Source organism: Polypterus senegalus, chromosome 11 (assembly GCF_016835505.1).
Source record: "Polypterus senegalus isolate Bchr_013 chromosome 11, ASM1683550v1, whole genome shotgun sequence".
NCBI lineage: Eukaryota > Metazoa > Chordata > Cladistia > Polypteriformes > Polypteridae > Polypterus > Polypterus senegalus.
Genome location: NC_053164.1, coordinates 45,068,180 through 45,085,116, shown reverse-complemented (window position 1 = coordinate 45,085,116; position 16,937 = coordinate 45,068,180). Strand labels below are relative to the sequence as shown.

General features: G+C 36.0%; 1 protein-coding gene across 1 annotated transcript in view; it reads left to right on the top strand.

The window, feature by feature from the left end:
- The first annotated feature begins 6,080 nt into the window (after positions 1–6,080).
- The window catches only part of gpat4 (glycerol-3-phosphate acyltransferase 4), a 77,579-nt gene continuing 66,722 nt past the window's right edge, over positions 6,081–16,937 (top strand). Inside the window, exons 1-2 of the mRNA XM_039768484.1 lie at positions 6,081–6,360; positions 10,481–10,930. Of these exons, the coding sequence (XP_039624418.1) occupies positions 10,763–10,930 (168 nt within the window). The 5' untranslated portion in view covers positions 6,081–6,360; positions 10,481–10,762. The remainder of the gene's footprint in view (positions 6,361–10,480; positions 10,931–16,937) is intronic.

Here is a 16,937-nt window from a genome sequence, read left to right as displayed (position 1 = left end):
AACAGAAGTAAATATACAGAGAAAAACACAGTCACATAGTTGTTATGCAACAGGAAAAATAGTTGAGCTCAAGAAACATCACAGTGATTACAGAACACCATGAACCTGTACCCATGAGACATGAAGACTTGGAAACAAATTAACTTTCTGGTGCACCAAAGAGCAATGTGACAGCTTGTCTGCATACTGGTATAAAGAATTCTGCACCTTCTCCCTATTAGACAAAACTCAACTCTCATTACCAGCCTCCTGCTGACAATGCACTCAGAGTTGATCTGTGTTTTATAAATAATGCTTTATAGAACAAAAACATTATAAAACAGTGTCAGCATACTATCTATATCATACAAGGTAATATAAATATATACATTAATTGTGAGTTTAACATGGTGGCTGAACTGTAGTATAAATGAATGCAGTATTATGATTTTAAGCACATAAATCCAGATCACACTTAAATCTGTATTCTTTACAGAGGTTGTCAAAATTGGTGCTTCTGGTGAGTGTTTATTACTATCTACAGATTCACTGCATTCATTGTCATATGCTGCATAGCTTTATTTTATGTGTTGCTTGTGAATATATGTGTGAGATTCATATTTGTGGAATCTAAAGTGTCACCCATTAGCCGTACATACGGTAGATAGAAGGATACAATATACATGAACTGTTGGCAGATGGGTATTTCTAAACTGGCCTTAGTATGAATGCAAGTTTGAATGAGTGTGTGAATGGTGCGTGTGATTTACTGGTGCCCTGTTCTCAGCATTTTCTGTCTGTGTATATACAGTATAGTATACAATATACTGAAAAAAGAACATTCATTATTGCACTGAAAATTCAACCATCATTGCTTAAATAATAATAAACAAATGAAAAAATAGGAGAGGAAAACAGCAGTACAAAAAGAGCTGCGAATATTAACAATGAATTCTAGTGTACTTCAGCACCTTATGAGACTGTCTTTTGCACCCACCAAATTTTTACACCATGAAGCCAGTGATCCTTTGTCTCCACTCTATCCCACTGCTACAGAATGACCTCACAAAGATGCTTGTCAATATAAGGCAGAGAGTCATGACTCCAGATGTTGCATTCCAAAGCATCCCAAAGGTTCTCTATACAGTATGTTTAAGATCAGAAGAGAAGGCAGCCCCTGGACAGCTTTGACTATTTCACTTGCGTGTAGCGGGATGTTGTCCTGCTGAAGGGTCAGACGTCTAAAAGGCATGGGCAGAGAGCCTCTGACTGGTCACCACACTGCAAGGCTAAGTCTGTCCATCACTGTTCTGTCACTGATGTAGGCATTATGTCTTCCAGCAGTTTCATCAGCGATACAAGTGGCAGACCTGAAATGATTTCTGAGATGGACAAGCCTGATGTTTTGGCTATGCAATGGTGTGGTCACTTAACTAGGCCTTGGTCATTTATCTTCCCTAATGATCTACTGAAGCCTTGCCTGTAATCAGGGCACATTGAAGTTACTTAATCCATAGTATATGGCAGCACTGATACATTACAAGCCTGTATGCGTCACATCAGTGGCTGTCTGCTTTGCTTCTGGTGACATCTGAGATGGAATGCACAGGAAACTGTAAAAGTGCACCATTTCCTTTCTGTGAATTCAGCTATGTATTAAGGCTTTTTTAATAGTGATCTGATCAGACTTTATTCCACCTGTTGGATAAAAATGCACCAAATGAGCTTTTGTGTATTTGTCAGTTTGCAACGCTTTACTGTAAATCTGGATGACTGGTCAGAAGATCTAAAACAAAATTTACAACTCTTTGGAAAAGTACACAACCTAGATCTTACAATTTCTTGTTTTTCTTTTTTCCATGCACTCCTGAAATAGATTAGATAGGTTTGAGAATGTTATAGTACAGTATATTGTGTTATATTAAACTAGGTAGCAAGTGTTGTGATCATGTTTTTTGATTATTTTTTTTCTTATCTCCACCATTGACATAATTATATTTAGAACTAGATATTTATGTGTTTGTTGATTTGGAGAATCATTTGGCATTTATAAAAATGATCTACAGTATGCGCAATTGTCAAAAATATCTGAATTATTATTACTTCTTTTTGGATGCCATGTTGTTTGTTGTTTTGTTACCATTGTTAAAGAGTTGCTATATTGCCAAGAGCACTACATGCAACATAAGAGGTGCAATGCTTTAAATAAGCCCCAGAAACTGATAAAAGAAAAAGAGCACATGGTTGACTGTGAATTCAAAAAAGGTCACTTTTAGTTTTTGACTCCTACTTAGTGTTTCATGACTTTGATTTCTTAGTTAGCATTTCAAACGTAGATGAAGGTAGGATTGACTCTTTGGTTTTGACTCTTTGATCAGTCCCCTGGTCACTAAGTAAAAATTACTTGCCTCTCTCCTTGTGGTGGCACAACAGAGAGGTGGATGGGGATGATGAATCCATGAACCTACATAAAAAAATGGATGAACATGAGGAGATCATTCAGTCTATCAGGCTACATTGCCGAGTAAAGATTAGAGCGACTATTCATGTTATTTAATAATAGTTTTTATTAAATGCTTTGCACAGTCCCAGAATGTATAACACAGATATAACATACTGTATGTCATATCTAAAGCTTTTACATGTTATACGCAGAATAAAGAAAAAATAAGGAAAGCATATTAAGTACTAAAACTATTTAGATCAACTGAAGCTTAAAAGCCTTAACAAAGCAATATCCTTATTTAAACATTTTTGTTGTTTTGTCAAGATAACAAATGAGTTAATACAGTTATGTAATTTAATAAATAAATTTATACAAATAATATAAAAATGATTCCAAGGAGTTTGGACCAGTTGCTCTTACTTCATACATCATGAAGACCTTTGAGAGGCTGGTCCTGAAAGAGCTCCAACTGCTAGTTTCTTAATCCTCTGCAGTTTGCCTATCAGACACATATAGGTACAGAGGATGATCTGATCTACATGCTCCACAGAGCCTACTCCCACTTGGACAAAACCACCACTATAGTCAAGATTTTGTTGTTTGATTTTTCCAGTATTTTTAACACCATTCCACCTCATTGACTAATTTATGGTACATGCTTCCTCAGTTGGTTTGCCAGTTGATTTCATACAAGGAACGCTTTTGGCGGATGGCTGAGAAGCTACCCAATCAGAGCATGTATTACGTATTAAATAAAACTCCTCAATGATATACGATATGCTTCTCGTGCGGTGTTTCGCATACTAGAAAGCCCGAACAGCACATATTGATTTTTAATTGTTTGCTTTTCTCTGTCTCTCTCACTCTCTCTGACATTCTCTGCTCCTGACGGAGGGGGTGTGAGCAGAGGGGCTGTTCGCATACTGGCCTAGAGATGGATGCTCCTCTAGAAAATGTTGAAAGATTACCTTTACATTGCTCCCTTCCTTGCAGCTCCTTTTTCCGGCGGTGCTTCGCATACTTAAAAGCCCAAACAGCCCTATTAATTTTTGATTGTTTGCTTTTCTCTCTCTCTGTCTCTCTGTTTCTCTGTCTCTCTCTCTCTCTCTCTCTCTGACATTCTCTGCTCCTGACGCGCACTTCTTTGAAGAGGAAGATATGTTTGCATTCTTTTAATTGTGAGACGGAACTGTCATCTCTGTCTTGTCATGGAGCACAGTTTACACTTTTGACTAAAGGGTGTTATTTCATGTCTAGAGGGCTCTAATAATGTTAAAAAACGTATTTAGAAGGTTGTAAACTGGTTTTCTATGCTCTAACTGCGAAAATATTTGATTTATAAATAAAGAATCATACTTTGTGGAAATGCATTTATCATGGTAGAGTCTGGAACAGATTAACCGCGATAAACGAGGGTTTACTGTACCTTGGGAACTTCTGTGTCTCCTTTCCTGTTAACCCCTACACAATAGACTTCTAGTACAATACCAGCACTTGCAATCGACAGAAATTCTCAGATGACAAAATAGGCTGCTTTAATAATGGAGATGAGTCAGAGTGTCTTGTGGTACAAGCTGAACCACCTGCAGCTCAACACAAAAGAGTTGGTGGTGGACTTCTGACATCCTAAAGAGCCTCTGAGACCAATTGCCATTCCGGGGGAGGACGCTGAAGTGGAACAGAGTTTCAAGTATCAGGATGTTCACATAAACAGCAAAATGAACTGGTCTGACAACACAATTGTGCTATATAAGATGGGCCAGAGCAGACAGTACTTCCTGAGGAAACTCCTGATGTACACAGCAAGCTGTTGGAGATGATTTAGTAGTCTACAGTAGACAGTGTATTGTTATATGCCATGATCTCCTGGGGAAGCAACTTGAGTTCAAGAAGTGCACAATGCATGAACAAACTTTCAGGAAAGCTTGCTCCATCACAGAGCTAACCCTGGCCACATTCAAAGCTGTTGTTGAATCGAAAATGGCGGCAAAACTGGGTAACATCACAAAAAATCTCCTTCATGCCTTCAAAGAGACACTGTCTTGGGACACTTTTAGCTACAGGCTCATTCCTCCACATTGTGCTAAAATGCACCTCTCTGAGTCTTTCCAGACCCATGCCTAAATCGCCAGATTAATGCTTAAACCAGGGGCCCCCAACTGCAGTCCTGAATGGCCGCAGTGGCAGCAGGTTTTCTGTCTAACCCTTTTTTTAATTGATGACCAGTTTTTGCTGCTAATTGACTCCTTTCATTTTAATTGACTAATTTTTTTTAAGATTTGTTCCCCTGAATTTCTGCATCAAATGCTTTTAATTGCTTAAACTCTTTTCTTAAATGGCACTCAAACAGAAATGAAATGTAAAGTTACTGAGCCAACAGAAGACCAACTAAGTCAGGATGTTAGACTACAACCAATTTCACTCCAACCAGTTGCTTAATAAGGCGCCAGTTATTTTCATTAATTAAACCTGTTCCTTAGTTCCATGGTTTGTTGCTGCTCTCATTGGGGAATATCCTACATTTCTAAAATTGTTGATTTTCTCTTTTTTTAAGAGCACTGTTAAAATGTTTTGGGGACCTGAACAGGTCAACATTTATGAGACCTTCATCTTTCTTTATTTTCAGATATTGTATGATGGACACAGTTTGCTGGCCATGTTTTGGCTCATTTGTGTCTCATTATTGTTTGTCTGCTAATTAAGACAGAAGAAACAATTAAGGAGCCTGAGTCTTCATGAGTAAGTCAATTAAAATGAATTCAAAAGAATTTAATTAACAGTAAAAACAGGTCACTAATTAAGATAAGGGTTAGAATGAAAATCTGCAGCCACTACTGGCCCCCATGACCGGGGTTGCGGAACCCTGTGCAATACACATTTATTTATTTATTATTTATTTATCTCTCCATTGATTTACTGTAATAATTGTCATAAGACTCTGTATCTTTATTTTTGTTATGTTTATACTGCTGCATGCATGTAAATTTCTCCTTGGGATTAATAAAATTTATTAAAAAAAACTAGTGAGCCTCATTTTATGTACATAAAATTTAGCTAGTATAATAATTAAGTTAATTGTATATAGTTCATGTGATAGAAAGAAGGCATTATCAAACTATAACAGTTTGTAACAAATTTCAAGAGTCATATCTCTACCATTTCTTTTCTTCCAATCTAAGAAAAGATCTATCCAAAATAAATGTTTTGTAGCCCCTGTACAGAAAACACAAGCATCACTTACATCAAGGAATTCATATAGTGTTTTATTAACTGGGTATTATCTAATTGTTTAAACAGCAATTCTCTGATTTTGTTATAAATAATAAAAAAAAAACCTTAAAAGAATAGGTTCAAATTTAGTGACAGTGTTTTTCTTTGATGAGCTGACCATTAGAATGTTACTGGATGGTTAGTTTTATGAATGAATACGTACCTTATAAAATTATTATTATAATACCTTTTTCCAGTACTGTATGTATAAATAATAAGAATCTATCTAATGACAAAGTGTTTACAATTGTGACATCGTTTAACCAAGGAAAAAAACATCAGTGATAGCGACTATTCACTTTTATTCCAGCAGATGGCAACACACCTCAGCGCCACACTTTCTTCAAGACGTGTGACGTGGACGGAAAGCGTGCTGTACGAAAGCGCGCACACGCCCGTCCCCCCTCCCCGCTAGTCAATAGAGTGAGATTGTGATGCAAAATAGAGAGGCCGGCACAGCAGCACAAAGGGAGACTGGCAAGTTGATTGACTAGCATACATAAACTAGGAAAGAGAATTGGAATACGGCGGGACTGTTTATAGTGGGACTAAAGAACACGAGTAAAAGCAACCGAGAGACGTGTGTTTTCAGAAGTGAGAAGCAACACGGGTGCCGGCATCGTAAGGCGTCGTGGGCCTTAGAAGAAAAATGGGAAACACTAGAGGTAAGTGTCTGTTAGTGAGAATTTAAACTGGAAATGCAGGGAGTGAGACGTTATCCTGTTTTGTTTTGCTGGCTCAAGAGAGGTGTAAAGGAGCTCGTACCCAACTGTGTATACTTAGGAATGATGCCTCCGGCTCTAGGTTATATTGGAGGAAGAGTCGGCAATAACATTAAAAGGCGCCCACAACCAAGTAACTTGGCAATATTAAATGCAGCATATCAACCAGGATTCATCTGTTCACCCACGTAGGTCATAGCGCTGTTTTTCATCCAAATAAGCCTGTAGATATACTTAACGTGTACAAAGAATTGATCACCCCTAAACGCCACTGAAGCCTGCAGCTGGTACTGGATTTCCGTAACTGGCAGTCCCGAATGTTTTATATTCGAGTCGTGTTTGAGATTGGCAAGGAGTCACCAGTGCTTGCGGTGTACGTTTGACAGTCACACAAGAGTTTCGCAGATTCCGATCTCACTAGAGACGAGGAATCGCGGGCTTAGCTGAGCAATCAAAAAGCTGAAATAAACTGCGGTCACCGCATTAAGGAAGGGACAACAGGGTCGACTATGAGTATAAAATACATTTGTACGTGAAAGAAACCTTCACAAGCCGAGAAACAGAGCGTTATTCGTTAATACTATATATATACTTTTGAGACCCTTGTAAAGTTCTTCTTTGTGTTTAGGTGAAGGACAGCACGATTCTGGTAGATAGATCAAGAATTTGTGGTGGCTAGCTTGGGTGTTACTTTGAAAGGGCTTTAGAAGGGAACATTGAAATAAAATAAAAGCATCGTCTGAATACAGGTAGATTAATTACATTCTGCATACTTTTCACAACTAAGGTAGATTGTTTAAGTCTTTTTTGCAAAACACATTCAAGCCATGTTTAATTAACATTCACTTTTGTGTTGTTAATTCCTTTATTCAAGAGAAAACCCATTCCAAAAGCTTAACTTAGATAGATAGATAGATACTTTATTAATCCCAAGGGGAAATTCGCAAACTTTTTGCATTGGTTCACTAGGGGCACCAACAACGTGAGTAACTAACTCCCTTATGGCTAAAGAATGAATGACTGTGCACCACTGGATTTGGAATCATGTGGAGTACATCCAGTGCCGTAACCAAAAGACCACACTACCCACATAACCATGAGATTAAAAAGTCTCATGATTTAGTGAATGCATTACTAATTACATACTTTGGTTTGCTTCTGAATCCCATATATGAGAAGGTTAAGGTAATTTGGAAATCAGTAAGTTTAGTGATTGTGGGTGTTTGTGTCCTGTGATGGGCTGTTATCGGGCACCTGATAGTGGTAGGTTAGACTCTTGCTCCTCATGACTATGTCATGGGAAAAGTGGTTGCAGAAGTGGGTGGAAAGAGTATACATTATCAGTCCGATTAAGCTCTTCTGTTTGCCTGCAGCAGTTAGCATTTCCTAAAACATTTTCCTGCAGGCCTTCTAGGTTGTTTATAGAGGGAAAACGCCTCCCCTTTGTCCTGCCTGTGGTGTATTGTTTGTAATTTTTTTTCATATTTGTTTTGGCAGAATATTTTTGATCTGAGAATTGTGCCTTTGCATAATATATATATCCTGGCCCTTCTTTTTTTATATAAAGTAAATCAAACCCAATTGAAAGGAAACTGAAGTTTTGAGATATCTTTGATAAGTGCTCATTTTAGTCTTGGATCTTCAAGTCTTCCTAATTTATTTTAGCGTTAGTAAATGCCACGTTCAGTATTGTTGCACTAAAATAGAGCTTGACAAATTTCAACTGAAATCAACATTCTGAGTAAGAGCTTTTCAGTGGTGTTGCCTTGAATGACACAGGGAAGATGAGTAATTTTGTAGGGTAAGGAAAGCCAATGCAAAATTTTAAAGTATGTAAACATGGTAAATCTTACTGGCTAGTCGAACAGGCTGTGCTTGTGCATGTGGAGCAAAAGATGAAAAATAACTGGGTGAAGAGTTTGCAGTGTTTTAATAGGAGTTGGTGAGGCCATAGGAGTTTTTGAAAAAGATGTGGATGGAATGGTATAAGACTGGGACTGGACTGTAAGGATGCTCAAAACTGAATTACACGGAAAAAGATAATTTGGGAGGCAATTGGTTAATCTAGGATAACCTGGACAGTGGCCATTAAACCAAGTGTATTTATGAGGAGATTAACATAGTTAATATTTGCAGTATATTGGTCTATTTATCTTGTCCTTTTCAGATGTATGTTTATGTATTAACCTACAATCATCAATCCATCCATTTATTTTTTAGCCTGCTTTTCAGTTTATGGTCACCAGGAGGTGCAACTGTACTTGCATCATTGGGAACTAGGTTGGAAACAACCCTTGACCAGTAAAAGTCCATTGAAAGACACATTCATCCATATACACAACCCTCGGTTAAACTTTTCTAGTTTTCAGTTTCCCAGTAAACTTCAGGATTTGGGAAGTGGGAAGTAAAACAGCTGTACTCTGAAAAAGACCATGGCCAGGATAAAATCAGGACTATAAAATACTGATGATTGCTACAGTGCAAACCACTACACATTGCTCTATCCCTGTAAAAATATTAGTGATAGAAAAATTATTAATGATTTGGAAAACGAAACAACATGTTGGTTTACTAATTCGTTGAGTAAAGTTTTCATTGAAAGATATTTTGCAATATGTATTAACTGATTAAAGTAATGCAGTTACTGTATTTTCAAACTTTTACCAAAGTTCATTGTGTTCATTTTTGAAGTTTTACACTTGTGGTTGCAAATGTTTAATTCTAGTGTCTTCTCACCAGCAGCATGTGATCAGAGAAAACCCAGTAGACATTAAAATGTATCTTTTTGAAACTCTGGCATTTGCTTTTAGATATAAAATATGACTATAGCCTGAACTTTAAGAGAAAAATACTTTGTGAAGACCTGCTTTAATTTTTTAAAATAATTGTAAAGGTGATATTTTGACAAATATAATCTGCAAAGAATATGTATGGTAATTCATTGAGTGCAATAAGCTGAGAATAATATGAAAACTTTATTGCCATGGAAAACGTGAATGCAATACCTCCTCAATTTTAAAATCTTGATTTACTCTTGTCTTTAATGGAAAGTTTTTATAAAATGTTTTTTCCTTTGTATTTTGCATATGAACAGATTTTCTGTGAATTATCGTAAGATGATACAGTGTATGAATTTACTTAGGTTCATGAACACTAACAACATATGGACAAAGGAGAAAGGAGGTGATCACTAAGTTTGGTATATTTAGAATTCACAGCGGACTTAACATCTCATCTGTTGTACTTGATAATGTACCAGACCAACCCCTCATGTTTCGCTCTTCAAGTTAGACTACTGTATATGATTGATTGGCTGAGGAGGGATTATTTAAGATCAGCTTCAGATTAGTTTATATTCTTGAAGATTTGTTATTGAACCAGATTTCCCCTTATATTTTCACGGCTCTGCCTCCAAATGTTTCAGGAAGGAAGTTTATATTTAAAATCCCAGTTCAGACACAATAATTCTTTAAAATAAATATTTTAACTTCTTTATATTTCACCTCAAAAGCAAGTACGAGATCTGTTAATTTTTGAACTTTTACATGCTTATTCAAGAAAAAAATTTTTTTTAGCTGTCATGTCCTTACCATATTTGCTGTATTTTCTTCATCAAACATTAAGGAAGCCATTGCCTTATATATTTTAGTTCAGTTACATTTGTTAAAGAATAAAGTTTGGTTCGTATTGTTTGGAATAGCTCTTCAAAGGCAGAATGCCCCCTATCATATTAATTACAGTAATGTTTTATTTTGCTGGATTGACATGTCCACTTTCCATCATCAACTTCTATTTTGAGAGTGACATGATACTGAACAGAATTACCAAGAATATCTTGGACAGGGTCCTGCATCTTTTCATAGCTTTCCATGCATATGCATATTTCTTGTTTGGTCTTGCTAACGGTGGAAAATTGTGTCATCCATATTGTCCGTTTTACTTTTATGACAAATGTCAGTTCTGCAAGATCTTTATTATTGAATTAGAGCAGCCAAAGATATTTTTTTAATGTATTTTACTGTGTGTGCAAATATTTATTTTTCTATTTTCTTTTTTTCTACAGCAATGGAGTACATAATCCTTATGTTGATATAGCCCCATCACTCCTGAAAGTCATGTTGTGTAATCTTGGACTATTATTTTCACAGACGATTTAATAAGTTCAGTGCTTTGTCCTAAGGAGTCAATGTCACAGTTTTTGTTTTTTTCTGCAATGTCAAGACACTCGTACTTAACAAAGTAATCCATTTTGTAGATTTCCCAAATTGGGATACCATAGTCATCCAATTCAAAAACATATACATATACAGGCGCGTGGAGTGAAGAAAATTCTTAAAACGCCAAGATGTGGTCTTTCCCATATCCATTTGACAATCTCATCTGCACTCTACTGGGGATCTCCTTTACAGTGTGGTTCACTCTCCTGTTGGTCTTCATCATTGTTCCAGCAATTTTTGGTGTGTCTTTTGGTATACGGAAGCTGTATATGAAAACACTCCTAAAAATATTTGAGGTAAGTATGCTACCTGAACATTAAATGCTAATGATATAAAAAAAATACTAAGCAGATAAGAGGTTTAAGTTTATGAGAAAGAAAGTCTAATCAGTTTTATTTATATGGTTTAAATGCATAGGCAGCAAATTAAATCTAATGTGTTTTTGCTAAGGCTGATTTGTTTTTATACCGAATATAACTTTAAGTTGTTTTCAGTGTTGCCTCTTTCTGTCTCACTCAAAAAACAATCATAATTTTTCATCATTAGTATAAAATATTTCTTCAGCAAATTGCCAGTTGTACTCTCTTCAGCTTTAATAGTATTTTAAAGTTATTTTTAACTGTTTGTTTTAGAAAGGTGTTCAAAATAAATGTTCAAATTTAGAGTTTTGAAAGTTGCTTAAACCTTTAGTTTGATTAGGCCCTGAAAAGTTTCAACTTTTGGAATTCCATGATGGACTATGAGATGTTCTTTTGTAGACTTTGCAGCTGTAATTTCATTTGAAATGTAGAGTGAATCAACTGTAGAACAAAAAAGAGAAAATACTAATAATGGCTGGAATTCTGGAAGAAAGCCCCATTTAATGGTGGTTTTAATAGTTAGGTTCCGCAAAGTTGTGAGGCAGAAGTCAAGTTTTCATGCACCCACTGTGAGCAGACAACTGTCTTTCCTTGCTAAGCCAGTTTTAAAAAGCAGTATTAAGTGACATTGATGAGAAGGTAGGTGGAAAAATTAAGAGCTTAGGAATGCTTTTTATGGGTCAGTGATAGTAGAAGAAAGTAATATGAGGCCTGTTTATCGTGAGCCCATGTGCTGGTGGGCTTGTGTGAATGATCATCCTCTTGACAATGCTTGTTAATTTACAGAGCAGCAACACATGGCTTAACAAATTTACTTGTTGGAGTTTTGTAATGCTTGCCATTGGTGATGAGGTTTTGAATGCACAAAAAGAGAGAAGCATTAAATTGTTTGCAAACATAAATTACTGGTAAATGATAGTGATATTAATACAATATTGTATTGTTTTTCACATACATTCTTTATTTATTACACTGTCTAAATGAAAAAATAAGGCACAGAAAGTTGTCTTGACCACAACCTTGTAATCGCACACAAAAATGGTGCCTCTATAGGTTTATTTCTCCTTTTCCAATGTAGGAAACAATACAAACTCTTCATGGAGTAATACCTTTTTCATCACATATTAAATCATGCTACTTATTTTGAATGTTTTTTTGTTGGTTTCCTCTCCTAGCCCAATATACACTGCGAGATTAATTGAACTAAGGCGTGCCAACACTGTATGTTGGGCCCAATCATTTCTACAATGTGGGAAATATGGGTGGATTCGTGGAACTGACACAAAGAAAATAATTTTAGATATAAACATGTAAATGTCCAGAATTTGGAGAATTCAAAGTGCCATTTTGGTATTGTTTGTGTTATTGTAGTTTATTGCACAATATTTCCAATAATAAAAAGGGTATAAATATATGAAATTGAAAATGAGGAAAATCATAAAACTGACTTTGGGGAATAAATGAAACCGATTTCATAGGCCTTGTATGTATCCCCCCCAGTGGACTTGATTCATTCCGTGTACAGTTCAGTAAGCTGAATCAAGGTGGTGGAGGAAAGAAGCAACTAGTGAGCAGACATACCATGGAATCGAAAATATTAAGTCAAATTTGAAAAAGTTATTTTTCATATCAAGATACTGTTTCCCCTCTACAAATGGGGAATCTGTGCAAAATTTGATTAAGATAGGTTCAACATGGTGGATTTACATACCAGACAAACACACATTCAGCTTTTTTTATATGATATGAAAAGGTTGGTACAATATAAAAATAAAATAAGAATATCAGTCACTTTTGAGATATGTGGATATGCAGAGAAAGAGAAAATAAAGTTAGTTTCTGTACAGGGAGTGCAGAATTATTAGGCAAGTTGTATTTTTGAGGATTAATTTTAATATGGAACAAACACAGTGCTATCAGTCAATCCAAAATGTTAATAAACCTGAAACCTGAATGTTTCACAACGGAAATGTGAGTGTGAACATCATCAGGGAAATACATATGTGCACAATTATTAGGCAACTATTAGTGTGCAGATTTATTATGCAACTAAAGGAAAAATGAAAATTTCCCCATCTCACTTGTTTATTTTCATCTGTTATAGTGAGAATAATAAACAAACACCTCAAAATTTACAAATAAACATCTCTGACATTTCAAAAAAAATCAATCAATCAATGACCAATATAGCCACCCTTCTTTCCAATAACAGTCATAAGCCTTTCCATTCATGGAGTCTGTCAGTTTCTTGATCTGTTGACGATCAGCTTTTTGTGGAGCAGTGACTACAGCCTCCCAGACACTTCAGAGAGGTGTATTGTTTTTCTCCCCCGTAAATCTAGTGTTTAAGAAGTGCCCACAAGTTCTCGATAGGGTTTAGGTCAGATGAGGAAGGGGGCCATGTCATTATTCCTTCATCTTTAAGGCCTTTACTGGCTGGCCACGCAGTGGAGAACTTCGATGCAAGTGATGGAGCATTGGCCTGCATAAAAATCATGGTCTTTTCCTGTATCACTGTTTGAAGAAAGTGTCTTCGAAAAACTGGCAGTAGGTTTGGGAGTTGATTTTGAGTTCATCTTCAATGCAAAAGGTCCAACTAGCTCATCTTTAAAAATACCAGCTCATACCAGTACCCCACCTCCACGTTGGAGTGGAGCTCTGTGCCCATTACTGATCCACAGGTCCATCCATCTGGTCCATCAAGAGTCACTCTCATCTCATCGGTCCATAAAACCTTTGAAAAAATCTGTCTTCAGATATTTCTTGGCCCAGTTTTGACGTTTCAACTTATGTTTCTTGTTCAGTGGTGGTTGGGTTTCAGCCCTCCTTACCTTGGCCATGTCTTTGAGCACTGAACACCTTGTACTTCTGGGCACTCCAGGTAGGTTGCAGCTCTGGAATATGAAAGTACTGGAGGATAATGGGTTCCTGGTAGCTTCACGCTTGATTCTTCTCAAATCTTTGGCAGCTAATTTGCGTCTTTTGTTCTCAACACGTTTCTTGCGACCCTGTTGACTATTTGCAACAAAATGTTTGATGGTTCTGTGATCACACACCAATATCTTAGCAATTCCAAAAGTGCTGCATCCCTCTGAAAGACTTTTTACAATTTTTGACTTTTCAGAGTCCGTTAAATCTCTTTTTTGGCCCATTTTGCCTGAGGAAAACTAGCTGCCTAATAATTCTGCACACCTTGATATAGGGTGTTGATCTCCTTAGGCCACACCCTCCCTCATTACACAAATACACATCACCTGACGTGCTTAAATCCAATAAGCATTCAAGTTAATACAGCTTGGAGTTGGAATATACGCATTAAAAATGATGATATAGTCAAAATACTCACTTGCCTAATAATTGTGCACACAGTGTATTTATTGTGAATATATGGAATTTTGTTTTTATCGTGTTCTGAAATTTCTGTAACAAACCTACATTAATACACGTTACAACATTTAATGTTTGGAGTTGGATGAGTTACAACTGTCTGTAGCTGAGTAGCAGCAAATTGGAAACTACCCTAGTGGATACTTTTTTTCTGATATTCATTTCACTATTAACAACTGTCTGATCCCTTCATCTTGATTGGTCACTAATCTTAGAGCCAAAACTGAGCCCACACTTAAATTTCAAACTCACATTGCTCAAGCATGTAATGATTCATTTTATCATCTTAGGAGCTTAGGAAGATGTAGACTGCATCTGTCTAAGGATGATGCAGAAACTTTGGTTTATGGATGTGCATTCCTCTCATCTCGGCCTGGATACTGAATATCTCTGTTTGCCAGTCTATCTGTGTAGTTTGTCCAAAGGAAGCAATATGTCCAAAATAACACATCAGGTGTGTTACTAAACATACAGAAATATTTGCAGCTTACACTTCTCTTGACTGGTTATCTGCTAAGGTGAGGGTTTGATTCAAGATTCTAATGCTTGTTTATATATATATATTGCTGCAGTTGTCTCAGGTTACCTTCATGAATTAATTATTGTATACAATATATGTCAGCTACTTCCCTTAGGTTCAGGGTCTCCTAATCTTTCACTTGTGCCTTATGGGTGATTGTGTTATCATTTGTATTGGAACTACCTTTGACAGTTTATCCATACTTCCACAACATTAGCTGCTTTTAAATGAAATTTAAAGAATTTCAAATTTCTTTGTGCATTTTGTAACTTACAGTGGTTTCTTTACTCTGTGTATTTTTTATTTTACTAATTTTGTTTCATGCACTGTATTGTGACTCAATTGTATTATCTTTTGTAATCACGTAGAGTTGACTTTTGTGTGCTATGAAAATAAAATGTGTTATTTTCTATTAATATAAACACAATGAGAATCCAAATGCATTATGAGGCTTTTGTGGCAGATGATTTCATTTTTACCAGGGTATGCAGTATACCTCCGGATGTGATTCCTTCCTCACTGTTGCCATTGCAGTTCAGAGTTTATTGTACTGTGAATGTCTATTCCAGTTTTCTACTGAAATGGAATAAAACTCCTATTTAAAAAAAGAAAAAAAAATGGTTACAGTATACAATATGAATAACCTTTTTGTGACTTTCATGTAGTACTAGTAGTATTACCATATGTATATTGGTATGTGTAGTTCAGGTAACTGCAACAGTTCTGGTTTCCTAAGAGATGTATAACTTGGACAGATACTCTGGAGCATAACATTTACTGATTCATTCACTTCACTGTCCCTGCAACTTGTGCTAAAACCCTTTCCAGCTTTACCCCCTTGCATCTCTTTATTTTGTTCTTGCGCCTGTTTTCTGGCACTGTAGTACATGGCAGCATTTGTTTAAGAAAAATTTTAAACATAATGCAGCAATTTATCCAAACACCTGCTTTATTGCAATTATTGACAAATCTGTAGTAGATTTGATTGCAATTATGGGTAAAAACATATGGGTAACATTAAATTAAAACTCCATTGAAGTTTTTGGTTCAAAGGACGTGTCATTGTGAATACCCTATATCAATCGTTATGAATGCTTTTATCTACATTGTTACACATCTGAGTCTTTGAACTATTTTTATTGCTCACTGCAGAATGTCCACCAACTTATTGAAGCATGCCCAATTTTAAATAGTGGTTTCAAAACTACCTTAGGGGGGAAAAAAAACTTGACATGTCTCCAAAATGCAATGTTGTTATTATTGTTGAAGAGGAGTGGTATATAAATAAAAAACTAAAAAAAAAAAAAACTTAACTGGAGAGAGTGCTAGTTTTAATCATGCTGAATTACCAAAGATAAACCATAGCGCCAAAACTGACTTATTGATTTGATATGATTAACTTATATGGCATATGCTTATTACTGTAGATATTTTTAGTTTTAGAGCAGCATGCAAATTTTGGTCATTTTATAATTGGTAGTTACCTAGGTCATTGAGAGTGCAAGCTTGTTAGTGATAGCTAGTTGTATTTTCATCTCCATCTTTCTTGGAAAGCATTTTTTTCTTCTGCAGCTTATGACTATAGACGGAATGTTATTCTGTGGCTAAAGATAACTGAATAGCTGCTGAAATCCTTTGCCTTCAACAACTTTTGATTGGTAATATATTTTGTTCTATTATTGTTCACAGCCTCTATGTAATTTCTTCTGACCCCATGATTTTTTTCCATGCTAAAGCAGCCAGTAAGGTAGTTGCTGCAATCTGAACTTTCATGTGATATGCTTGTTTTATATGGAGTAATGAATTATAGATGGTGCTGCTTTCAAATTTGTAAACAATATTAAATATTACAGCAAATGTCAGCATCTTTTGCTGAAAATATTCTCTGAAATGAGTATGCTTAACTGTCACTGATGGCATCTGTTCTGCTTCTGAATGTAAAGCCGTATGACGTATTATAGCTTGAATACTGCTTTCTTATGCCTGCATAAATGAATGGCACATCTTAAAGTAAGTGTATATTTGGCATTGAAGTCC